Source organism: Barbus barbus (genome assembly GCF_936440315.1).
Source record: "Barbus barbus genome assembly, chromosome: 26".
In the NCBI taxonomy this organism is placed as follows: Eukaryota; Metazoa; Chordata; class Actinopteri; order Cypriniformes; family Cyprinidae; genus Barbus; species Barbus barbus.
The window spans coordinates 1378423-1406378 of NC_136754.1; the positions used below are offsets into that span (position 1 = coordinate 1378423).

General features: G+C 32.2%; 2 protein-coding genes across 4 annotated transcripts; one reads left to right on the forward strand and one right to left on the reverse strand.

The window, feature by feature from the left end:
* Positions 1-100: 100 nt before the first annotated feature.
* LOC306846341 (caytaxin-like) lies at positions 101-26774 on the reverse strand. Of its 3 annotated transcripts, XR_013782057.1 has the most exons (17): positions 26640-26774; positions 19306-19380; positions 16610-17350; positions 16237-16281; positions 15381-15475; positions 12429-12475; positions 10253-10480; positions 10018-10167; positions 8351-8453; positions 7541-7672; positions 6877-6963; positions 6699-6797; positions 5656-5691; positions 5380-5409; positions 4233-4279; positions 2746-2939; positions 101-1379 (listed from the first exon to the last, which is right to left on the reverse strand). XR_013782057.1 is itself a non-coding variant. In XM_079379656.1 (16 exons), exons 5-15 carry the CDS (start codon positions 15455-15457, stop codon positions 4246-4248), a joined length of 1023 nt encoding a protein of 340 aa, XP_079235782.1. In that variant the 5' UTR covers positions 15458-15475; positions 16237-16281; positions 16610-17350; positions 19306-19380; positions 26640-26774; the 3' UTR covers positions 101-2939; positions 4233-4245. The 3 variants fall into 3 exon arrangements, 2 of the variants coding, with proteins under 2 accessions (XP_079235782.1, XP_079235783.1); XM_079379656.1 differs by having other exon boundaries at positions 101-2939; XM_079379657.1 differs by lacking the exons at positions 16237-16281; positions 16610-17350; positions 19306-19380; positions 26640-26774 and adding an exon at positions 16544-16595 and having other exon boundaries at positions 101-2939.
* On the forward strand, positions 20284-27737 carry LOC306846344 (complexin-4-like). Its single transcript, XM_079379662.1, has 3 exons — positions 20284-20633; positions 25277-25364; positions 26671-27737. The coding sequence occupies exons 1-3, from the start codon at positions 20473-20475 to the stop codon at positions 26893-26895; spliced, it is 474 nt and encodes a 157-aa protein (XP_079235788.1). The 5' UTR covers positions 20284-20472; the 3' UTR covers positions 26896-27737.
* The last annotated feature ends 219 nt before the right edge of the window (positions 27738-27956 follow it).

The window sequence follows — 27956 nt, forward strand, 5'->3', positions numbered from 1 at the left end:
GTTGAAATTTCGGACCTTAAATAAATCTAAAAATAAATTAATTGATTTATTTTAAATAAATAAAAATACAGAAACAAATAAATTAAGAACATACAAAATAAAGGGAATTTAAATGTTAATATTTTTTAATTTAGTTAAATTTTTTACATTTTAAATTTAATTAAATAATTATTTAAAATTAAAAAAATAATTGTATTTGTATTAGCAAGTCCAGTATTAGTGATTTTCCTATTATTACATTTATTTGCAAGTTTGGTTTGCAAGTTAACATTAAAATTAATAAATAAATTTTATTATTAGTTCAATAGTTCATTAACTGATGTAGTTAACAAATAGAACCTTACTGTAAAGTGTTACTGAGATGTTTGTTATAAGAACTCACTGTATCTGAGATATATCAGAGTACCCATAAGGCATTATGAAGGGAGGTAAAACAAGCTCCGCCTCATGTGATGTCATAATGGGAAGTTTGAGTTGGAAGCACTTGAGTTTGTACCGTGGAGCTGCATGACAGAGTCTATGTACATGGATTACTTGCAGTGAATTCAGGCGACTCACTGTGCCAAACACTTGGGCTGTTTTAAGAATATCATACTACTGCACTATTTCTACAGTATGCATGTAATTTTCTGCATTTACTGTATGAATACTGTATTCCTCTATGCAACACACTCAACTTGACCTTCAGTTTCTAGAGTTATGAATGAAAAGTAAGTCGTATAACCATGATCGACCTTGCTGACTCATTTGATTGAACTGCCAAAGGTTAAGACATTTTCAGATAAAACTGTATTAAACTGAGATAAGTTGATTAAAACATGCAGTGCCATGAGGTCATGTAACAGCATTAAGAAGCGTTTATGATTGCATACTGTTTCAAATACGGTTTAAAGTAAAAAATAAGTATGCAGTGCATACTATGCAGTATGCTAGTATTCCATTCGGAACACAGCCCCTGATACTTATTAAAGACATATATTACAGTCGTAAAGTTGCAGCAAACATGACCTGCTGCCTGTGTGTCACACAGTGTGTACAGCTCACTTTATGAGAACACAGCCTTTACATTCTCTGTTCACGTGGCATACTGTACGTTTAATCAGATAAGTTTAAAAGTCAACATGAAGGTCGGGTTTCTTTTTAAAATTAATTCCTGATTTGTTATTATTGCTGTACATTTGCATTAATGTTAACCACCATTGAAGTGCAGCATTAAAGATATAGTTCAACCAAAAATGAAAATGTCCTCACCCTCAGGGCATACAAGATGAGTTTGTGTCTCCATGGGAACATATTTGGAGAAATGTAGCAGTGCATCAGTGTCTCAGCAATGGATGCTCTGCAGTGAATGGGTGCCGTCAGAATGAGAGTCCAAACAGCTGATAAAAACATCACAATAATTCACAATTTTAGTTTTTTGTTTTTTTCCCCAAGACGTTTTTAACTTCAAACCTTTACTTCTGACTAAAATATGAGTCTATAATCCATAATAACTCTTCCTCCAGTGAAAAAGTCCATCACCTGTTGTCTCTCACATCAAAATCCAGCCACATATTTGTATAGAGCTGTTTAGAGCTGTTTTGGCTTGTGAACAGTGCTTGATCTGTGCAGATTTCTCTCCCAATTCAGACCAAACCACTTTTTCACTGGAGGAAGCGTTACTTATGCACTTGTGTATTTTAGTTAAAAATGCCTTAATAATGGATTTGTTTCTCCAGATGTTAACTGATGGACTGGAGTGGTGTGGATTATTGTGATGTTTTTATCAGCTGTTTGGACTCTCATTCTGACGGCACCCATTCACTGCAAAGCATCCATTGCTGAGACACTGATGCAATGCTACATTTCTACAAATCGGATGAAGAAACAAACTCATCTACATCTTGGATGGCCTGCAGGCGAGTTTTCAATTAATTGTTTTAATTTTTGGTTGAACTGTTTCAATATTTTGGAAAAGATTAAAAGACCTACAGCAACAGACCAAAACTACACTCTAAAAAAAATGGTGCTATAGCACCAAAAATGGTTCTTGGCTCTTTATCATAGGGGAATCACTTTTGGTGCTATATAGCACCATATCTTTAAAGGTGCTATACAGCATCTTTGTCAAATGGTGCTATGCAGAACCATAAGAGGTGCCATATTGCACTGTATTTCTTCAACAAAAATGGTGCGAAACAGCACAACAGTGGTTCTTTGGCTCATAAAGAACCTTTAAAGGGGCTTAATAGGTTCTTTGTACGGCACTGGTGCTATATAGCACCTTAATCACCCCAAAGAACCGGTGAAGAACCACTGAAGCACCAAGATTTGGTGCTATACAGCACCAAAAGTGGTTCCCCTATGATTACGAGCCAAAGAACCACTTTTAGTGCTATATAGCATAATTTGTTTTTAGAGTGTATAACTAAATAATTATTTTGTGCTTGGTTGTTTTCATGGCAAATTGTCCTATGAAAGATTATGAAGGCAAACATGATTTCAAGTTGACTTTAAACCTGTAAACTGCTGCATTATGTAACAGGCTGAATGTGTTTCTCATTGTGGAAGCGGTTGGCAGGTGAACATGGAAAACGGCCAAGTCAAGTTAAAATCCTGCTGGTATTAAACATCCCACGTTTTACATCCGTACAACACAATGACTGTCACACAATATGTTTAATTTGCACTGATGTTCCTCTTCAGAAACAAAACAATTGTTAGAAAAGAGTCTGAGCGTTTGTTTTCTCTCTTGTTCACACTTACTCGGCTGCGGTCCGGTTGTGATCCAGGTCAAAGGTCAGTGTGTATGGAAAAACTTCACTGTAGACAGAGTGCCACAGACATCATTGTTGTGTTTTGAGATGACGATGATGATCGTATTCGTCCACATGATTGTTCTTTAAAGGAACATCTTTGGAAAATGACATGCACAGATGAATCCCTGCCTTGAGGTGTATCTGTAAATGAGAAAAATATAATTCACAATCACTATATTTATCATTTTAACCCTCCTTCAGATTTTTTGGATCTTTGTGTTTTGCATGTATCAACAGATTTGCTTTCTACCCGTGTGAATGGGTGTCTTACAAAATCCAAATGTCATAAAAAAAGTATGTATGCATAAATTAGTTGTTTAAAAAAATTATTTTACTTTTAGTATGTTAAACTAAATAAACTAGAAATGTTTCCTTTTTATATTGTTATTATTTTAGTTAACATTTTTTTTTTGGTTAATAATCCTTTCAGAGTTATTATATTATTTCATATGTTTATTATTTAATATAGAAACATTTTATTCATTTAATATAGTACATATAATATTGCCGAGCAAATAACATGATCAAAACATTAATTTAAATATATTACATACATCTTATTAAATTAATATAAATTCATAAAAAAATGTGTATATATATATATATATATACACACACACACACACACACACACACACAGTCAAAAAAAAAGTAAATGTATGTATATTTTAAGTACAGGACATAAACTCACAATTGTCAAAATTCAAAATTACGGAATTCTGAGAAAAAAAGTCAGAATTGTGAAGAAGGAAAAAAAGATGATCTTTTTATTTTTTATTCTGTGACAGAAATGGACTTCTATATATAACAGTACAGTACTATAATTAGAAAAAACTTCCTTTTTGCTGTAGCTCTCAAAAATCAAACGCTCAGTATAATGCATGTCACGTCAAGGTGGATGTCAATGACACCTTTGCTGGTTTTCGCATGTCTTATGACTTAAATTTCAGTCTGTTCCTCGCACAAAGCTATCATATGACTTCAGATGACTTGGAATAAAGCCCATCAGTCATATGGACTACCTTTATATGGACTATGGACTACCTTTGTCCTTGACAGCCATTGAGAAGGAAATGGCTATGAGAATGAAATAAAAAATAGCAGCATGCAGGTTTGAGTAAATAATAACCGAACTGTAATTTTTGGGTGAACTATTCCTTTAAGTTACTCCCCAAACCGAAGTAAGACAGACACGCAGGATGATATGCTTCTGCAAGGATATCGACCATGTGCCGGTCAGTAGTCTGGTCAAAAATAGCAGTGGTGGGCGGCAGGGTCGCCGACGAGAGCAGCAGATGTGCTTTATGTAACAGAGCAGACGAGATGCCGCTCCTCTCGCCATTCAGAGACCCCAAATATGGCGTAAGGTCCAGAGGTCATTACACCCACCCTACTGCTCAATCTACTGTTACAGTCAGCAGCTCACTCTCTTACCCAATGAGATGCGTCAGGGACAGGCCTCCGTGGCCACGGATGGCGGCCTGCAAAATAATGCATTCAAAACAAACAGTGTGAATGCACATTACATAATCACATTTATGTCATGCATATTAAACAATCACATCAGATTTGAACATTTGCGTTTAAAATCAACATGAAAAGTCAACACATCAACACATTTAACCTCCATAATTGGTCAAATTTCTAAGGATATTTAATGAGAAAAAGTAGTTTCAGGGTTTGCTAGTGGGTCTGTGGAAAAGTTTAGAAAAAGTGTATAATAAATAAATAAATAAATAATTACAAAACAAGATTAAGTAAATAAAAATTTAATTATATAGGCTACAAATAAATAAGTAAATAAATAAAAATATAATTAAAATAAATAAATAATACAGTTAAACAAATAAATAAATACAGATAATTAAAGAAAATTAGTAACTAAATAAAAATTAGATAAAAATACATAAGTAAAAATGTAAATAATTAAATGTTTTTTTTTTTTAAAGAAGTCTCTTCTGCTCATCAAGGTTGCATTTAAAAATACAGTAAACACAGTAATATTGTCAAATATTATTAAAATGTTAAATAATAATGTTTTAAGTGAATATATAGTAAAATGTAATTTATATCTGTGATGCGCAGCTGAATTTTCAGCATTATTACTCCAGTCTTCAGTGTCACATGATCCTTCAGAAATCATTCTAATATACTGCTCAAGAAACATTTCTGATATTGAAAACATCTGGGCTGCTCAAATTATTAAATGAAATATTACAAAATTATACTAAATATTATTATATCATATTAAATAATATTACAATATTTTTTCATGACTCTTTGATGAACAGAAAGTTCAAAAGAACAGCATTTATTAAAAATCATTTTTTTTATGATAAATGTCTTTATCATTAAAAAAAATCTATTTAATGCATTCTTGATGAATAAAAGCATGATTTTTTTTCTCAGTATTACCTTTTTCAGTAGTGTATTGTATATACTATTCTATGACCAGTGAAATAAATACTTTTAGTATGCAGTATGCAAATTGAGATGTAGCCTGTGCCTCCAGACAGAAATTCCTGGGAAGCTGTATGTCACATACATCAAACACTGTATATATGGATGTAAAGAGTTTCACCTCGCTGATGTCTTGGCCAGTTGTTCAAGTCTGTGAGGATATAATCAAAGGTACATATTAGTGCACAACAAACGGCTGACAAAACTGAGACAGTGCAATAACTGTGTATAAGCCTATGTGTGTGTGTGTGTGTGTGTGTGTGTGTGTGTGTGTGTGTGTGTTTTATGAGCCGGACTGAAAGAACAACTCTCCTGCTGCCTGTTTAACATTTGAATCATGTAAAGGCCAGAGTACTCAGATCACGTAACGCCATCCCACAACCCCCTGCAGTTTTACCTTTCTCTCTGCGCTTTGATTCGCTCCTCGTCACATCTGCAGAAAGAGGAGAACACAAACTCTGTTATTGCACCGTCACGCATTACAAACACTGTGCATTTCTAAAACCTCACGCCTTCAACACCGAGAAATCTACGACTGTGTTTGGATCTACTCCTGCTATTTTTACATTATGCAGTATGCGTGCTGTGTTTTATAGTATTATATTATTCATATTTTAACCCTATAAATACATTTCTAATTTCTAACTTTGCAGTTAAACCTGTTGTCTGATTGATAGTTTTTTATCAAGTGAAAGCTCTTTTAGTCTAATTGTATAAACGTCCACCTTCAGCTCGTACTTTGCGTGTCGTTTGCTGTCAAATCTACTGATTTTAATTAAGTAAACATAAGAATAACTATTAATATTTCAAGATCAACACATACTAGACTGAAGCAGATTCACTTTACTTGATTCTCCATAAAATCATGTTCAAATGTGAGTCTCAAATATGATCATCATTGGGCTTTTGAGGAACGTTTGTTCATTGTATGTTTGGATCACGTAAATTTCATCTTACTAAGACACCGATATAGAGTGATGACTGATCAGTATATGTCAGTGTATACTGTTATAAAGATCTCATTGATTTACATTACAAGCATCAGAATTTCATCACTTCCATATAAATATCAGCATCTGCACCAAATTGCATATTTTTCCTCAGTTTGAGTCAGAGCTTCATATTCTCACTATATGAGGCATAAAAGCCTGATGTATCAAAAATGATTGCCTACTCAACAAACATAATTTATATTCTGTCTAAAGTTTCAATACATTTTTCCATTTAAAAAAGTGATTTTTTCGGACTATTGCTTCATATGTCAGGCTTTACAGGGTTAAATATGCAACATAGTGATCCCATATAAATGTGAAATGTTCATGTGTGCATACAGCTTTAACCGAACTCAATCCTGCCCTGGTGTGTTTCAGTTTGCATTTACAAACTAAGTCCTCTCATAAGACATCAGTGTGTCTCCTGCTGCTGGTGAAGGGCACTTACTGCAGCACACACTCGGGAATCTGCACATGCTCCATGGGAACGATCTGAGCCAGTTCCTCCAGATTCTGGACGTACCGGATCTTATCCATGAATTTCACACTGCAGAGGAATATTAAAGTGCATTAAAACACATTCTACAAACTCTTGAGGGTGTTTGTGATGTTCAGTGTTTCCTGACCTGATGAAGGGCCGTGAGATGGCCAGAACTGTCCGGATGAACCAGGAGGGATGCGCGATGATCAGACATTTGAGATTCTTTCTTAACCTGGATGTTAATGGAATAAAATTCATGTGAAATCCCACACCAAAATTGGTCCTCCTAACTAGCATCAGTGTCCCATCTCACAAAGTATAAACACAAAGGATTTTGTTTCATAATATGTGACCCTGAACCACAAAACCAGTCATAAGGGTCAATTTTTTTTTAAATCTGAAAGCTGAATAAATAATCTTTCCATTGATGCATGGTTTGTTGGGATAAGACAATATTTGTCTGAGATACAACTATTTGAAAATCTGGAATCTGAGGGCGCAAAAGAATCTAAATATTGAGAAAATCACCTTTAAAGTTGTTCAAATGAAGTTCTTAGCAATGCATATTACTAATCAGAAATTAAGTTTTGATATATTTACAGTAGGAAATTTACAAAATATCTTCATGGAACATGATCTTTACTTAATATCCTATGATTTTTGGCAAAAAAGAAAAATGGATAATTTTGACCCACAATGTATTGTTGGTTATTGCTACAAATATAGCTGTGCTACTGATGACTGCTTTTGTGCTCCAGGGTCACACATGGGTTCTTATCTGTGTTATTAAATTATCAGCTGAGTTGTACCGTCGTTCGATCATCTGGTAGCATCTCTTGAGCCAGCTGAGGCCGGGCATCCTCCTGCGCGGCGTGGCTCCGTTCAGATAGATGATCATATAGTCCTCAGCTACCAGCAGCTCCAAACTACTGATCACATACCTGCAGAGACATAGAAGAAATATCCACAGTGCAAACCTGTAAAATATCTGCGTTTGTCTTAAAATAGCTCGTTTGTTTTGCTAACCAAGGCTGCATTTATTTGACTGTAAAAACAGTAATATTGTGAAATATATTTACAATTTAAAATAATTGTTTATTATTTGAATATATAGTAAAATGTAATTTATTTCTGTGATCAAAGCTGTATTTTCAGCATCATTACTCCAGTCTTCAGTGTCACATGATCTTCAGAAATCATAATAATATACTGATTTACTGCTCAACAAACATTTCTGATTGTTATCAATGTTGAAAACAGTTGTGCTGCCCGATATTTCTGTGGATATAAAGTTCAAAAGAACAGCGTTTATTTTTTAAATAGAAATCTTTTATAACATTTCAAATATGTTTACCGTCACTTTTGATCAATTTAATGCATCTTTTGAATGGTAGTGTATGTATAACAGGGTTATTATAATTATCTAAAATTAAAACTGAAGCTAAAATTTAAAACTTTAAATTACTAAACAAAAGAAAATAAACTAACTAAAATAAAATACAAAAAAACTTTTATTTGAACTACATGCCACGGCAACATTTCTCATTTTAATTTAGTTTAACTTAATGTATTAAGATAACTAAATCTAAATCTTAAAAATGTGTGTATTTGTGTCTTACAGGAAGAGGTTCTCCATGATGTAATTGTAGTCTGCGCAGCCGCTGTCGGGCAGATAGCAGGCAGCAAACACAATGATGGCGTTCAGTCCTTCACCGTAATAACCTGTGAACAGAAACAGGAACACGAGAGTGTTTAGAGTCGAGGTTAGTGCTTTCCATATTCACTGATCCCTCTGTTTGTGTAAAACAGCCTGGGAACGCAATGAGCTGGATTTCCTCTTGAGTCCACATAAGAAACAAATAAGAAACATTTGTCATTCAGGTTTCATATCTATTTTCCATCCGTTACAATTAATACGTTAAGTTATAAATTTAAAAGACCTTGTTGTGATGATATTATATTTTTGTATGTAAAGTGATGGGTTACACAGCAAAGTTTCATGTTAAGGGGTTTGTTCAAATTAGAGTTAAATAAAAGCTAAAACCATTTATAAAATAAATGCAATAAAATCAACTTTATCTGAAACGAAATAAAATATATATAAAAAAAAACCTTACACTTCTTATATTTCAATACATTTCCAAGGCAAAAATTCTCTTTTTCATTTAGCTTAGCTAAAACCAAAATAACTCAAACTGAAATAAAAAATTATAAAACTATATTGACATTTAAAAAAAAAATGTATTGTAATGATATGAAAATAACACAGGTTTAAATCCCTTAACCTAGGAAACAGCATCAATAATCTATAATAAATTGATAAAATACATACAAATTATATGGGTGAAAAAAAGTTATTTTATTTTATTTAGTTTATTAATTGGCATTAATATATGGCATTATTATATACAGTAGATAGTCGACCAAAATACCTATTACTGCCGTATGTACATTATTATATATAACATAATATAACATACATATATATATATATATATACATATCTGTGTCATTTCAACTTTAAATGAAATAAAATGAAAACAGAAAATATAAAAGCAAAAGCTAATTCAAAATATTAATAAAACTATAATAGTATCTTAATGATATGGAAATACGTAACACACGTTCAAATCCTTTAACCTAGTAAACAGCATCAATAATCAATAAGTTGATGAACAGAAGTGTATGTAGAAGAAATATTTATAAATTAATTAAATACAAAATTCTATGGATGTCAAAAGTTATTTTATTTTGTTAACATTCATTTTACTAATTATTTAAAAAAATATAATTACATAATTTAATTGTTTCTGTTCAGGTGAATGAAAGTGCTGAGGAGAAAATAACGATGAATGGAGAGTGTTTGTGGAGAAAAAAAAAATATATATATATTAATGCTGTCAAATGATTAATCGGGATTAATCGCATCCAAAATAAAAGTTTTTGTTTACATAATATATGTATGTGTACTGTGTATATTTATTATGTGTATATAAATACACACACATTTAAAAATATTTACATGCTTATATATTTATATTCTTGTATTTTATATTATATTTAAATATATTTAATAGATAAGCATAACATATTTTTTCTTAAATATATACATGCATGTGCTTGTATTATATGTACATAATAAATATACACAGCGTACACACATATATTATGTACACAAAAACTTTTATTTTGGATGCGATTAATCATTTGACAGCACTAATATATCAAATATATAAAATAGAAAGTTCTGTGTCATATCAAATGTTAATTGATATCGTGGACTGACCTCCATGCGTGACGACGCGCAGGTACGGCCTGATGACCTGCATGTCTATCCTGTGCTCCTGATCGCCGATGATCACCGTCCTCCAGAGACGACCCGCACCGTTGCCCTCCTCGCCGCCCGGACCCTTCGCACTGGCCACCGGAGTGTCGTCTGAAAAACAACACAGTCTGCTTTTGCATCTGTAATGCATCCTGTTTTCCAGTCAAAACCTTACGACCTTTGACCTCCGACTGACCTTCCCATTCCAGCTCGTTGCCGTTGTTGAGGGAGCCGAGCGAGTCGTCGTCCGGTGTGTCGATGTCGTCCACGTTTATGTCCAGGTCGTCTGGTGTTTCCAGGAAGTCGTCAGAAAGCAGCGAACCCTCGCTTTTATCCAGCGACAGGTTGATACCTGGAGCGATCAGCGTGCGGCGCTTCTGTCGGACCGATTCCGTGTGATCCGCCGTCAGAGCGGCACGATGAGCTGACAGAAAACAAATCACACACGCTTATAAAAGAAGCTGAGAAAATGAAACACATTTATAAAAAGAAGCTGTCAGTCGTCTAAAAGAAACTCACACACTTTCTGACAACTTCAATATCAACTTGACAAAATTCCTTCAAACACTCTTCAGCCACTCTTCAAGTGAATTTCTTTATATAATTCATATACTATTTTATACTGTTTTTAAAGTGTTAAAGTCTTAATGATTTTGTCATTGTTTGTTATTTTTATTACTTTGTTTTCCTGTTTTAAATGTCTATTTAGTTTTTATTATTTGTATTTCATTTTTTTTCAGAGTGATATTTCAATTAAATGAAAATGTTGTTATGACTATGAAATTTATTTTGAAAAAAACGTTGCTTTGGCAACTAATTGAAATAAAATAAGTTTAAGTTTTTAAATATTTTATTTTATTTCAGTTAATGTTTATTTATTAACTAAAATTTATATTTAAAAATATAAAATAATTATTTTAATAAATATAAAAGAAGCATTTTAAATATTTTGTACTTTTAGTAATTTTGTTTTTGTCAGTGTTTTAAATTTGTTTTCTTTTTTTTAAATGTCTATTTAATTTTTATTATTTTTATTAATAATAGAGTGGAAATTATAATGTCATGGAAAAGTTCATTTATTTCAGTAATTCAACTCAAATTGTGAAACTCATGTATTAAATAAATTCAATGCACACAGACTGAAGTAGTCTGAAGTCTTTGGTTCTTTTAATTGTGATGATTTAGGCTCACATTTAACAAAAACCCACCAATTCACATATCAACAAATTAGAATACTTCATAAGACTGAGGTGATCAGTTTGTGGCACTGCTGAGGTGGTATGGAAGCCCAGGTTGCTTTGATAGCGGCCTTCAGGTCATCTGCATTGTTGGGTCTGGTGTCTCTCATCTTCCTCTTGACAATACCCCGTAGATTCTCCATGGGGTTCAGGTCAGGAGAGTTTGCTGGCCAATCAAGCACAGTAACACCATGGTCATTGAACCAGCTTTTGGTACCTTTGGCAGTGTGGGCAGGTGCCAAGTCCTGCTGGAAAATGAAATCAGCATCTCCATAAAGCTTGTCAGCAGAAGGAAGCATGAAGTGCTCTAAAATTTCCTGGTAGATGGCTGCGTTGACTGTGGACTTCAGAAAACACAGCGGACCAACACCAGCAGATGACATGGCAGCCCAAATCATCACTGACTGTAGAAACTTCACACTGGACTTCAAGCAACATGGATTCTCTCCCAAGTGTTTGAATCAGCTTTGCTTGACAGTATTCTCAAGCTTGCGGTCATCCCTGTTGTTTGTGCACCTTTTCCTACCCAAATTCTTCCTTCCAGTCAACTTTGCATTTAATATGCTTTGATACAGCACTCTGTAAACAGCCACAGCTTTCAGTAATGACCCTCTGTGATTACCCTCTTTGTGGAGGGCGTCAATGTTCGTCTTCTGGATCATTACCAAGTCAGCAGTCTTCTCCATTATTGTGGTTTCAAGAGATACCCGGAATTTATACAGTAGAGATGGTCATTAACTGAAACTCAAATGTAAATATTCTAATATTTTGAGATACTGATTTTTGACTTGCATGAGCTGTAAGGTCTAATCATCAAAATTAAAACAAAAAAACTTTTGAAATTTTTTACTTTACATGCAATGAATCTAAAATAGGTTTAAGTTTCACTTTTTGAAATAACTTGCAAGAAAAAATGAACTTTTTCACAACATTCTAATTTATTGAGATGCACCTGTATATATATATTTTTTTTCTTCACTGATAATTACTTTTATAAATAGAAAATACATATAATTATAATTATTTAATAATTAAATATAAACTTTTTTGTAAATATTTTCAACACTGCAGTGCAACTTTCAACTTGAACTGTTTCTTCTTTAACTAATAAAATACAGACTTAGATGAACTTACCAGTGTTGTCAGTGAGTCCGTCTAAATCACCGTCTTCAGGAAGAGGCCTGGAAATCAACACAACAGAAATGATCCAGACGACCACAACTCAGCAAAATACACACAACACACTTTCTCTGTCATTATAGAGCCTCTTCTTCAATTCACAATAATGACTCAGCACACCACACTTTCATATACTGAACCACAGTAATAACTGGTCTTAACTGTTGAGATATTTAATATATTGTTTTATTGCTAGTGTTGCTAGGTTATTACTGGTGGTTGCTAGGGTGTTTGGGGGGGGGGGGGGGGGGTTAAGTCAGTGCTTACTAGTCAAGTGAAGAGTCATGCATCCTCCAGTCTCTGTGATAAATATATCTGTTTTACCACAGAACAGGGACAGTTAACAAACTACCCTACATCAAATCAACACGATGAGTATTTAAAGTCTGTTTGGGCTCACACAGTGGTAAAGCACACACATAAATGATGCCTGTGTCGAGCCGTGAACAATAACGGCTTCTAAACAACATGTTTCAGCAGGAGCGAAGGACACAATTAACCCGTCATTCTCTGGCATTACGATCAGCAGTGTTTGTGTATCTCATGCTGGCTACAGTCAGTAATTACCCAGCAGTCTGTGCGCTGTCAGGGGACGCTCTGGTTAATAAGAGAGCGCAGTGCAATAATGAGGGTTACAGAACTCAGTTCAGACAGTTCAGCGATAGGATGCTTATCTGTGTAAACCATTATCATGAAGTGGTTTTAGTGTTTGACACTAAAAAGGTTATAAAAGGAAATTTTTTTTTGCAGATGCATCATTGTAGTATGATATTGTTTCAAATACCTTTTATATAGGCTATGGTATATTAATATGGTAATCTATCAGTACACTGAAAGCTACAATAAAAGCATGCAATTGTTAATTTAAGGATACATTTTTAAGAGTCTTAAAAAGTAACTTTTTATAATTTAATGTTATTAAAATGAATTAAATTATTATATATTATATTGCACAAAAAGAGTTACCACATGAAACGTTTAATTAAAGAGTATTATTTATTAATATTATAAATAAATATATTCAATATTATTTAAATATTATATTGCAGAAAATAATTACCACATGAAACACACACACACAAGCATAATTGATAGTATTAAATAATATAAAAATAAAATAATATGTATTATATATATATATATATATATATATATACACACACACACACACACACATATATATATATATATACTGTAATTGCACAAAAACAGTTACCATGTGAATCATTATTTTAATATTTATATTTTATATAATATTTTATATATTTATATATTTTTTTTATTAATATTATTAATAAATATATTAATAAAACCAGTTACTACATTAAGCATATTGAAATAATATTAATTAAAAATTAATAAACAAAAATAATAATAATTAATTAAACAATTTCAAAGTATTATTTATGACATTACCTTAGGATATAATCACTGTGCCATGGTGATTTAGGATTATTTCATCAGAAATTGTGAGTAAAAGCTTTTAATGTTAAATTATCTTTAACAACTAGAACATAATCAGGTTCATCAGACAGAAAGTTCCAAACAGTACATGATAATTAAAACCCAAGTTCAGCAAGATTTTGTTCGGCAAGGGTTTGTGAGATAATGTGCACTATAGTGCAGAATCAATTATTCAGCACTCTGTGTCTCTTACTAGCCTCATTGTCATGGCAACACTGATGACCTCATATTTGCCCATAAATGGTAATGCATTATGATGTAAGGCTGTGCTCTTTATGTCTTCAAGTATGTTGACCCATATGCTGCTTCTGAACTGTTTATGCCACGATTCACCTTCATTTCTCCTTCATATGCAGCTAGATAACACATCCTCAGCTCTACTCGCTCTGAGCTCTAATACTGATCTGACATTATCGATCAGAAATCAAAGACATCTGCGCGCTGTGGGTGAAAATAACAAGCCCCATGGGTGCTGTACATGAGCATATGTTTACATGGTGTCATTTAGCTGAGGTACAAATCTGCTTATTAGCAAGTAAAAATCAATCCTTATAATTAAATAGTATCTATATACAGACCAATAGCAGTACTGATTGTGTACACTACCAGTCAAAAGTTTGGAGAAATTAAATTGCGTTTTGAAAGAGTCTCTTCTGCTCACCAAGGCTGCATTTATGTGATTAAAAATACAGTAAAAATAGTTAAAATGTGAAATATTATTACAATTTAAAATAGCTGTTTTCTCTGTAAATATGCATTTACAATGTAATTTATTTCTGTGATCAAAGCTGTATTTTCAGCATCATTACTCCAGTCTTCAGTGTCACATGATCTTCAGAAATTATTCTAATATACTGATTTGCTGCTCAAGAAACATTTCTGATTATTATCAATGTTGAAAACAGCTGTGCTGCCCGATATTTTTGTGGAAACTAATACATTTTGTTTATTTTTCAGGATTCATACATGAATAGAAAGTTCAAAAGAACAGCATTTATTTGAAACAGAAATCTTTTGTAACATTATACATGTCTTCACTGTCACTTTTGATCAATTGAATGCATCCCTGCTGAGTAAAAGTATTCATTTCTGTAAAAAACAAAATTACTGACCCAATTTACACAAAAATATGAAGCAGTACTGTTTTCAACATGTTTCAGCATTACAGTAGCAAACAGTCAAAAGTCAGATCTCAATATTAAATTTAGATCTTATGTCAAAAACTACAGTTTCAGCCTCACTAAGTTGCATTTTAAATCGAGCACAATGCATTGTGGGATACAGTATCTCATGCACCTCATACTGCACATTTGGCAAATGTTGTAGCCAGGTCATATTCTGTGCATATATTAGATTCACATACTATGCCTACTGCAGAAATAGTATGGTAGTATGTTATTCTGAACACTAATCTCTATCAGTTGAAGGTCAGTCAGGTCTTACCGAGGGAAATCGTCATCTTGCCACTCATCTTTCACCTCCATGTTCTCCATGCGTAGAGTGGCTTCAGTGGTTCCCATCCTCTGCTCCCGATCACACTGATCAACACAATCACACAAGATCAGCACATAGACAAAATACATATTATTCTCGAAATGATTTCTCTGAATGAGCTAATGATGCACATCACTCTCCTCAGCTAGTCACATGATTCGAGGAATGAATGTGGCATGAGTTACATGCCAGTGCTTCATATTTAGATATTTAGCTTTGAGTAATAGAGATGCTGTGTTTATTGTTGCATCACTCTTCCTGAACATCAAATCACTCCCCATCATAAGTCAACATGACTTCAAAATTAATCTACTTTAATACACGTTCCTGGTCTTATTTTCATTCATCTTAAATACTTAAAAAAATACTAAAATAATTCAAACACAAAAATAAAATATAATAAAAATTATATACCACAGACATAAAAAAATAAAAAAATAAATCATTAAAATAACAAAAACACACAACAAAATGACTAAAACACTAAAATTAAAAAAGCAGATGCCAAAAGCAACATTTCCTATTTTCATTTAGTTTAAATTGATTTACTAAAATAACTAAAATTGATAAAAACCATATAGACAATTACAAAAACAACTAAATTACTACAACTTGGATGTACTAAAATAACTAAAACTTAAGAATTAATAACAACTATATAGACATATTAAAAACAAACAAACAAATAAATAAAAATTACAAAGACACAACAAAACTTAACTAAAACTTGAACTAAAATTAAAAGAAAATGGAAAATACAAAACTAAAAACTAATTCAAAAGATATATATAAAAATGAAACTCACTTCAAACTTTTTTCAAACCATTTTCATTGAGTTGAAACGGATGTACTAAAAAACAAACGTGTACTGCGTTAGGCTGCTAAATGACTAAATATAAACATAAACTTAAGAAATAATGACAACTATAGACACATTAAAAACAAACAAACAAATAAATAAAATTACAAAGACACACAGCTAAACTGAAATGAAATGAAGAGAAAAAAAGAAACCTCAAAGTATCTCAGTAATAAAAAAATAACACCGGTGCATCAAAGGATATACATAAACATACATATATATTAGTGATCTTTTATCAAATTGTATTAACCTGCTGCAGATCTGAAATACTTGAATTTTCATCTGTTATCACCTGCTTAACCCTCCATCCACCCACCTGTCACATACAACCTCCCTTCAGCATCCAATCAGTTCCACACGGAAAAATCAAGATTTATCCTGTTTACTCAGAAATACGTCACTCTGTGGAATTAAAGCGGGTTGCAAACAGCATTTCATGGCTCATGTGGTCAAACACTCACAACAGAAGGAGTTTCTCTCGGCAGGCGTTGATCTCTCTCTCTCTGTGTGTGTGTGTGTGTGTGTTTCACCTTCAGGCCTGTTGATTTCTCAGCTCTCCACTGAATCCATCAGATCTGACTCTCTGTCAGTCTGTCGGGTGAAGTCGGTCCCGTCTGTGGATCCTCAGACAAAGAGGGGCGTCTGGGGCGGGTGGATCACCATCATCATCATCATCCAGAAACAACAACACACAGTGATCAGATGTGTTTGATAATTCATGCCATCCCGCTGCAGATCACATCACATCACCTGGCGCTCCGTCCTTCTCTCTTTTATATGGTGCATTTATTTCCCTCCTTTACGAAGGACAAACCTTTCCCAATCTTGCTGTATCTGGAACAACCTGCAAAAGATGGACGTCTCCTCACTGTTCCCTAGCAACTGCATCCCTGTCTCTCCATCCCGGCACAATCTCTCCTCTGTACGCTCCTCTCTCTCTCTTTCTCTCTCGCAGCTGCTCGGTGCTCTGGGCCGCGTCTGTAAACAGAAGGCCATCCCTCGGTCTCTTGTGATTGGCCGAGCTGAGTTTCCTGCTGCACTCTGATTGGCTGAGGCTCTGTGTGATGATGTCATCTGTTTAGTACTCAGGGTTTGTGCTGGTGCATGAACATGCTCACTACATCAAATATCACATTTGCAGTCCATATAGGCCAGGAAATTAGTCGCATATTGTTTCTTTACATAACAGTTGATAAATTATTTTATTGGTAAATGTAATATTCATATTTAATATTCAAGTTATTCATAAATTAAAATCAGGAAAATGCAATAATGATTATTATTATTGTTGTTGTTGATATACTATTAATTATTACACTTATTAAAAATATAATATACTAATTACAATCATTAAAAATATGATTAATAATAATAATATTTCACATCAGTTATACTATTACAATTACAATAATATAACAATTAAAATAGTAATAATTATTATTATTTTGTTGTTTTCATTATTAAGCATTGTATTATAATACAAATACTAATTAAAAATAGATGTTGCTGTTGTTTCTTATCAATATAATAATTATATTGTAAAAAGTATTGATATAGTTAATATTATAATTAAAATAATTTTATTTATAGAAAATGTAAAAATTTTTTTATTGCTATTACTAATATCATATTATAATGAAAATTATTAAAAATAACATTCATTATTTTTTTATAAATATCAGTTATAATATTATAATTACACAATTATAAAAATAAAATGTTCTTCTTATTATTATTATTAGTACAGTAATAATTATTAAAAAATTATGATTATCTACCACAGTTATATTTTAATTATAAATTATTATTATTATTATTATTAATTATATAATAATAATTATTATTATTTTCATTGTAATATAATTATTATATAAATAACATCAACAACAACAACAGCAATAATAATAATTATTATTTAATTAAAATATAACTGTGGTAAATAATCATAATAGTAATAATTGTTTAAAAAATAATTATTACCATACTTATAATAATAATAATAATAAAAACATTATTATTATTGCTGAATAATGCACTGGTCTGGGATTTGGCTTTGCAAGGCCATTTGGAAAAAAATAAAAACATGAAAAGCATCCACCCAGTATTTCTAGCACTCTTTCTTTACTGACTCAGATTCAGTCTGTTGAATGTATACAGCCATAAACATCATAAACTCTTTTTAAATTTGCCCTCAAATGGTTTTGTCAATCACAGAGATGACTTTATAATGGACAAGAGTGAATCTAGAGAGATGCTGTGTGTTTGAGACGGAGCCTGGGGGTTTTCTGTCGGGACAAACACTGACCCGCAACATCAGAGCGTCCATTAAAGCCCACTCAATCATTCAGGACGGCCAGCCATGTGGAATTCAGCACCGAGGGCTTTCCTTCTGTGTTTCATCCTCTCATACAGTAGTTCACAAACTACATGAAGTGTTATAAAATATCAAAATGATTTATTTTTAATATTAGATACATTTGATTGCACACTAAATACATTTGTACCAGAAGAACCGCTACAATGAACAATGCCAAATGCTAAATTCATTTAATAACAAATTATGCTACATCCGTGCTGTTTTTTTCTTCATAGCCATGAATATGATTTTCATCTTTTGAAATGTCAAATTTGGGGGAAGTCGTGGCCTAATGGTTAGAGAGTCGGACTCGTAATCCAAAGGTTGCGGGTTCGAGTCTTGGGCCGGCAGGGATTGTAGGTGCGGGGAGGGAATGTCCAGCGCTCTCTCCACCCTCAATACCACGACTGAGGTGCCCTTGAGCAAGGCACCGAACCCCCAACTGCTCCCCGGGCGCCGCAGCATAAATGGCTGTTCACGGTGTGTGTGTGTTCACTGCTGTGTGTGTGTGTGTGTGTGTGTGTGTGTGTTCACTGCTGTGTGTGTGTGCACGTTGGATGGGTTAAATGCAGAGCACGAATTCCGAGTATGGGTCACCATACTTGGCCGTATGTCACTTCACTTATAAATTCAGAGCTGTACTTCACTATACTCACCACAAGATGGCTCTGAAGTTTAAATAAACCTCCATGAGGCTCCTGTCAGCAGGCAGCAGAGCAGAAGATCTTGATCTGATTAAAGAGAAAATAAAAGCATTCAGTGTTTCAACTTTATATGTGTGGGCACATTTCATATAGAGAACAGCCAAAGTTTACTTTCCTCTAATCAAAGTAAAAGATTACATTAATACACCTAATTACACTTCAGAATGTGATTTCTAAAAAGGTAAAAAAATATAAATGATCAATGCAGTGCCATAATAACAAGTAAAAAGTTAATAATAATAAAAAGATTAAAACTGCATTATCTACTTAATTTTCTGTGGTAATTTTATAAAATAGCTATATATTATACATGTAAATATAAACAGGGTTATTTAGTATCTTTGAGAAACTTTTATAGTTTATATTAATATTATTATATTAATATTTTGAATAATATAATCTAATATTTATAATCTAAACAATCATTTTATTCTATTTATTTTTAATTTGTAACTTTGTCTTTTATCAGTTAACAAAACATAATAGTTAATTTGTTAATAGTTTTTGAATTAACTATTTTATAATTGTAAAAATAATTAATTTCACCTAATATTTATATTTCACCCTTCTTGAAATCAACAACAAAGTCTTTAGATGAAAAAATAATTAACTTAATTATTTTCATATACAGTAATATGTATTCATTTTAATTTTTGTTAACAATAACAGCTTTATGTTCATATTTAAACTTTTCAATAGTATTTGTATAATTAAAAACATGCATTATATTAGACAAAAAAAGCATGCAAAAAAGCATTTTTCACTAGTTCTCTCAGACTTTTGGACAAAATTGTGCATCTTTTCTGTTAATAAAATGAATTGCAACTAGTTGATCAGCAGAATTATGCATGAAGACAATAGCCGTTCGTCCTTGGCCCAAGGTGAGGCATTTATAATGAGCTAAGCTCTTGAGCCGTTTTCATCACCCTCATCTTCCTCAGGTGCCAAATCTGTAACTCACACCTCTATTGTCTTCATATTGCTGTCGTTGCTCCAAAAAAGCTAAAGCAGCTTGCATTTCCGAACTGGAAAACGTACTTTTGGAAAGCCGTGGGTTAAATACATGAACTAGTGCATATTTGATAGTTAATATCTTCTTCAGGCCTAAAATCAGAGGAGATGGCGTTCCTCCTGCAGCACATGTTGGGGGACAAACTGAAGAACATGACAGGAGGAAGCAACGAAGGAGAGGAGAACACGGATGAAAAGGAGACGGCGGCGTCTAAAGGAATGAGCAGAGAAGAGTTTGAGGAGTATCAGAAACAACTCATCGAGGAGAAGTGAGTCAAACTGAAATTGAACTGGAATTGTTCATCCTTAGCCCTCGCTGACTGAGAACAGAATCAGCATTCTCAAATTTTTCATGCTACTGAAATAACCAACATGAAGTCTTGATTTTCTAATCCTTAAAACGCAATAAACAAGTTCATAAACAGTTCTTAGCAAAAAAAAAAAAAAAGAGTAATAATTAATAATTTTATCATGATATTGCAGCTTCTAATGAGTTCCTGATTTTTTTTATTTTTTTTAATTAGGCTATATAATTATGCAATTTTTGTGTAAATATATAGACATGAGCAGCATTAAACAGTCTGTGTACATAAGCATAAATGCAGTGTAAAGATGGCTTTTGTTGATGCATGAAAAAAGGCAATATTGTGACAGATTAAACTGGTTAAAAAGCAACACATTCAGTAAAGTAATTACATATCTGCCATAACAAAGGTTTAAAAAGCACGTGGAAATCAGCTAATATAGCAACATAAACCACAAAATGTTCTGATCAGTATAAGCAGCAAGCGAAGACATTTTGTCATAGCTTGGTATCTATTTTGGTCACTTTCAGTGAATCTCATTGGATTTTACACATTTTTGAATATTAAGCTGATTTTGCTTAATAGTTGCTTTCAAGAAGTATTAATACTGGCAAATTCTGTTTCATTGAACACTTAAATTGAATAAATGCATGCAACTTAATGCAAATGAGTAGTTATGGAGAGATGACCAATGAGAGGGCAGAAAGTGAATGTCATGTGACCACCTGACACATTTGTGAAGTGACAAACACAGTGAGATTAATGTCTGCCAGATATTAATGAGTGACTTTTTTTAATATTTTTTTTTTCATCTAATATCTATATTTTATTTCAGCTTTTAACAAAACAATTTGTTATTAGCTTAATTTTTTAGTTAACAATAATGTATAATTGTAAGAATAATTAATAATAATAATTTTTCATCTAATCTTTATATTTCATGAATTTTTTTATAATTGTGTAATTTTTAGTTAATGTTATAATTTTAAATATTTTTTTAACTAATATTTATATTTAGTTTCATTTCAGCTTCATTTCAATTAATGAAAACAATTTTATAATTGCTAAATAATATCATTTGATATATGATTTTATAAATTGAAAATAATAAATAAAATGAACAAATATTAATATAATAATCTTATTGTAAATATAATTAATAATAATAATTTTGGTACTATATATGTGACCCTGGACCAGAAAACCAGTCATAAGTTTTTTTAATTTTTGTATTATTATTTAAATTGAGGAGCTTTTCATTGATGTATGGTTTGTTAGGATCGGACAATATTTGGCTGAGAGACAACTATTAGAAAATCTAGAATCTGAGGGAGCAAAAAAATCTAAATACTGAGAAAATCACCTTTAAAGTTGTTCAAATGAAGTTCTTAGCAATGCATATTACTAATCAAAAATTAAGTTTTGATATATTTACAGCACGACATTTACAAAATATCTTCATGGAACAAGATCTTTACTTAATATCCTAATGATTTTTGGCATAAAAGAAAAATGGATCATTTTGACCCATATAATGTATTTTTGGCTATTGCTACAAATATACCCCAGCGACTTCAGACTGCTTTTGTGCTCCAGGGTCACATATTATACAGTAGACTTCTAAGACATCCAAAGTAAAAAAAATAAAAAATAAACAAGTTACAGCACAACTGCACTATTAATGACAGTTATATTGGCTTTTATTTGCCTTTATATTTAATAACATTAATATAATATAGGTTTGAATACCACGCAGTGCACAGTGATGTTTATAAACATAATGAAATCGTCTTAGCCTGTAATTATTGTCTTATCCTAATTCCCGTTTCCTGTGGCCTGCTGCCGGCCAATAGTAGGATCAGTCCATCACAGCCATCACTGCTGATCTGAGGTCAGCTGGTGTCAGAGACGCCTGACAGTACATTACAATGACTGTTTGTCATGATTTCAAATATAAACATCAGTCTAGTGTGCATTCATGTAATGATGGGAAATAAAGACACTGAACTCTTCAGCCGGACATCTGAAGATCAGGAGTGAAATGAGAAAGCTCGTTACTGTGACGTCTCGGAAAAAAGCCTACACACTCACTACCGTAATGTTGCTTTGCATTACACCTCATCTCTTTATATAACGCCCAATAGCATTAAGTCCAGAACTGGGTCTCGAGAGTCCTTACCGGGTCAAAGGCTGCAGCCTTTAATGTGATCCAACCACAACAATAGTTACATCAGAAATCAGCACAGATACACAGCTTCTGCTTGTGGCCGTTTATTTAAGTATTATTTATATTTGTAAATTAAATGAATATTAAAGCCTGTATTTTTGACACTTTTTAATTTTAATTTTAAATAAGTTTTAGTAATGCTTTTATGTGTATTTTTTTATTTTCCCATAGTATTTTTTGTATAATATTAAAAACGATTTAATAATTAATTAACTCTAAATAAATGTAAAATAATGAAATAGTTATAATAAAATGATTAATTAAAATAACTATGGTAAATTTCATTGTAATTTTAGTTCATGTTGTTACATCCATTATTTTTTTCCCATAGTAATTTAGTGTATAATTAAAAAAAAAAAAAACTACATAATTAATGATAAATTAATTAATATAAAATAATGAAAGTTATAATGAAATAATTAATAAATATAAGTTTGGTAGTGTTATTTTAGTATTATTTAGTTTTTATGAATATTTTGAATTATGTATTCTTGTATTTTTATTAGTGTCAAACAATTAATCGTGATTATTCACATCCAAAATAAAAGTTTTTGTTTACGTAATAAATATGTGTGTGTGCTGTGCACATTTATTATGTATATATAAATACACACACATACAGCATTTCAACATACTTTTATTTTGACATTTTAATTTGACAGCACTGTAGACGTTGTTTTCATTTTAATTTGAGCTTTTTTATTAGTTTTAGTTTATTACCTCATAGTACTTTTGTAATTAAAAAAATAATTATTAAAGAAATATTTTTTTTTATTTTCAGCATTATTTCAATTAACAGTAAAATAATCAGCATAAACAGTAATATGATATAGTAGTTTTAGAGATTGCAAACGTTGCATTTGTATGTTGTTTAATAGCTGGCTTGGTAAGCATTACAGCGTCGTCCCTGTTTGACTCGAGATATAAAGCCACCTGCTCCATATTTTAGCCCTAAACCCTTCTAACCTTCTTAGGCTCCATCCTGCTGCAGGTCAGCTAGTGCGGTCTCAGAACTGGGGTGTTGCTTATTTCTGTGAGCATCGGCCTGTAGAGGATATCTAATCTCAGTGGGTCAGAGTAATACGATTGTGAGGACTAGTTAGGAAGACGCTCAGATTGATTGGTTTCAGGTAAAACCACTAAACAGCATGTAAATAATCACTTAATTTCTGCTCACGTAAATTAGGCTAATCATGTCACTTCAGTCTCACAAAAAAACAACTAAAATCATATAAAAATAAAATGGAGCCTAATTTATATTTTTATTATTTAGCCATTATGATTCATTTTCATTAACAGATGATTTACCTTTGTTGGTTTTTATTAAATAATTTACATTCTCAAAAATGTATTATATTTTATTTAATCAATATAAATTCTCATTAATATAATAAATATGGATGTTAAGTTTTATTTTAAATAATTGCCATTAGATTGTAATGATAGTACTATAATACAGTCTTTTATATATTAACATAATTAATATAATAAATACATTAATTCACATTAATAATGCATATAATATATACAGATGTTTTACTTCAGAATTGTTCAATATAATGTTTTATTAATACAATACATGCAGTTGTTTTACTTTTAAATTTGTTTGTTTTTTAATGACTGCCATTAGATTGTCATACTTGTAAAAATGACTTTTAAATTAATATTAAATGTCATTAATATAATATATAGGAATGTTTTACTTTTGAAGATTTTTTTATTAAATGATTGCCTTTAGATTATCATAATTGTAATACAAAGTTTTTTTGTATAAATTGGTATAACAAATACTACTGTGATTTAGCCTATAAATACAATTTTAATATTTTCCCCCTCAAATTTCAGTAGTTGCTTAGGAACATGCTTAGTTTTCAAGAAAATAATGGAAAAATGCATGTTAACATTTACGTTTTTAACATTTAAATAAGTGCTTAATCGTGATTAATCACATCCAAAATAAAAGTTTTTGTTTACACAATATATGTGTGTGTACTGTGTATATTTATTATGTGTGTATATATATATATATATATATAAGGACACACACATTGAACGTTTTTCAGATTTGCTTCAACAAAACACAATTTCTTCTTGTGGGATTCCTGCAGTTTTCTCTATATTCCAGCTCCGTTTATATCAAAAATAGAACTGAAACTGATCACTGAGAACGTTTAAAGTCCTGAGTGTACAGTAAAACCCCATAATACTGTTTCTAAAGAACGGACGATGCACATGATGCTCAGCAAAGTGATGGTAAAGCTGAAGATCCTGAACGTGTTAAGAACATTATCTCGCATTGTTAGCTGTTGCCTAACATTAACTAATGTTGTAAAAAGGTTAAATAAACAGTGCATTAACATGCTGCACGTTCTACTGACAGGATCGCCAGGGACAAGGAGTTTGCTACAAAAAAAGCAGAGCGAGCAAACCTACGAGTGCATCTGCGGGACAAATACAGAATACCACAGGTAACAGACCACCGCTTTATCGCGTTTACCAATATTTTCATTACTAATATAACATCCTAGTTTCATCTCACAAAATAACACTGAATTGATTTTGGGGTTACATTTGTTAATCTTGAAACGCTAATGAAATCCAAACTAAGGTGACCCTACAGGAAAGCTCAATTTAAGGCCTCTAAATGATCAGCATGATCAAACTTTGCTGTTAAACCTGTCACACACAATCTACTCCATGCCTTCTGTCATCTGATTGATAAAAGCTCTTTCAGTGTAATTGTACAAGCGTCCTCCTGGTGCTTCACGTGTCTTTCTGCTGTCAAATCTACTGATTTTTATAAAGTAAACATAAGAATAATATTTCCAGATGATCACATACTGGACTGAAGCAGCTCGGCTTTACTTGATCATCCATAAAATCATGTTTAATTGCGAGTCTCAAATCTGATCATCAGGCTTTTGAGGAGCACTTATTTGTTCATCTCTCAGTCATCGTTGGATTGCATTGCATTATCTGTCATCTTACTCAGTCATATTGTTGGAGATATAGAGTGATGGCTGATATTTATATTAATTTATGTAAGTATCTGCTGTACTGTTATAAAGATCTCATTGATTTACATTACAGGGATCAGAATTGCATCACTTTTTGTCCATATGAATATCAGCATCTGCACCAAATTGCATATTTTTGCTCGTTTTTCCTCCATATTCTTACTATTTCAGACTAAATGAGCCACACTGTACAAAAAAAAAAGTTGAGGAAACTTAAAAGTTTAAGGCAACCAGCTTCAGCAGATGTTTTTAAAGTGTATGCAACAATAAGTTGACAAAAATCTGCTCAAGCTGGTTGCCTTAAACTTTTAAGTTTCCTCAACTTTTTTTTTTTTTTTTTTTACAGTGCATAAAAGCCTGATGGATAAAATAGATTCAAAACACATACACTCTTCAAAATAAAGGTGCTTAAAAGGTTCTTCATAGCGATGCCATAGAAGAACCATTTTTGGAAGCATTCAGTCAAAGGTTCTTTAAAGAACCATCTCTTTCTTAGCTTTTTAGAATCCGAAGAACCTTCTTTCCCCACAAAGAACCTTTTGTGAAACAGAAAGATGTTAAAGGATCTTAATGGAACCGTTCTTAATCTATGGCATCGTGAAGCACCTTTATTTTTAAGAGTGTATTGCAAACTTTTTGTTTTATCTAAACAGTACCATTTAAAAACAAAACAGACTATTATTTCATATGTCAAGTTTTACAGGGTTAAAAACAGCTTTATTATACCTGTTTTTCACTCTGCACTGTTTGGAAACAGAGCGCTCAAGACGACGCCACCGTCCAGATGGCCGGAGACGACCTGGACATTCCCGAGGAGCTGGCGAAGATGGTGGATGAAGACGAGGAACAGGAAGAGATGAACGATTCTTTTCTGGGAAAACTCCAGAACATGGACGTGGACTTTGATTCGATCAAAGCCAAAGCTCAGACCACCATGACGGAGGTGAAGCAGGCGGCGGAAGACAAATGTGTCATGATGTGATTATTCAGTTAAGTATGGATCTGAAAGAATTTTGACTTTGTGTCTTCCTTTTGATGACAAATGAGAAAGGAATATTTTTCCCAAATGAAAATTCAGTCCTCATTTAATCAACCTGTATGAATTTAGTGCCATATAGTTTTGTAATGACACAAAGGTGACTGAACAATGGCTGAATTTTAATTTTCGAGTGAACTGTCCCTTTAAGAGGGTAACAGTGCAATAGGCTATCAGGGCTCAATACAAGCTACAAGATTCTGGATGAACATCCTCTGCGTTCCATTACAATCAAACATAGTCCAAACTTGCATCTGAGCTCTAAGATCTAATTGAACTAGAATCACTTACCTGGATGAACCATGTAAAGCAATGCAAAGCTGTGGAGATCTGCTGTTTTTCTGAAAAGCAATGAAAAATAAGCATCTTAATATAATGTTTCTTGATCTGAAGTAGCTTGCACTAATGAAACATTAAAATAAGGAGTCGTGTGCACATGCTATCATTTAATAATTATTTATTATTATTTTTTCCACATTACAGTAATGATAAGTTACATAACAAATGTGCATAATTTTCAAAATTCTGAATTTCTTTATTTAAATTTGTTTTCTTGTAAATTTTGTTTCTTGCATTTACTTGACTCTTAACATATTGATTGTTTGAATTCCACAATTTTTTTAGGAATTGTTTTACATATTTTTTCAATGTCTTTATTGTATCTTTCTTTATGTTTCTAGTCAGCATTATTTCCTAATTAATTTAATATGCTTTATTGTGTTATGCTATTGTCAGAATCAATTCAAAATAAAGTATTTGCCATCTTTCCAATAAAAATGAGTCCAACTAAATGTTGTCTGATTGTATTTATAAGATTAACAACACTATAAAGTATTATAATGATTCTTTTTCTTTTGTATTTGAGTTGCATCTGAGTACACCATTGTTTTGCAAGATTAGCTGAATATGTTTTACTTGTTTACAGAGGCACATGTAACTCTAATCACAACCTTGAAGGCATGACTCAACCCTTTTTAACCCCTGAAGAGCTCGTCCAGAATAACTTC

Excerpts from the sequence above, each read along its gene's own strand:
- LOC306846341 (XM_079379656.1), bottom strand. The coding sequence starts at position 15,457 with ATGGGAACCACTGAAGCCACTCTACGCATGGAGAACATGGAGGTGAAA. Across the intron at positions 7,673-8,350 it reads ATCATGGAGAACCTCTTCCT|GTATGTGATCAGTAGTTTGG; the intron begins GTAAGACACAAA and ends ATGTCTCTGCAG. Across the intron at positions 5,410-5,655 it reads ATCAAAGCGCAGAGAGAAAG|ACTTGAACAACTGGCCAAGA; the intron begins GTAAAACTGCAG and ends ATATCCTCACAG.
- LOC306846344 (XM_079379662.1), top strand. The coding sequence starts at position 20,473 with ATGGCGTTCCTCCTGCAGCACATGTTGGGGGACAAACTGAAGAACATG. Across the intron at positions 20,634-25,276 it reads AAACAACTCATCGAGGAGAA|GATCGCCAGGGACAAGGAGT; the intron begins GTGAGTCAAACT and ends TTCTACTGACAG. Across the intron at positions 25,365-26,670 it reads ACAAATACAGAATACCACAG|AGCGCTCAAGACGACGCCAC; the intron begins GTAACAGACCAC and ends GTTTGGAAACAG.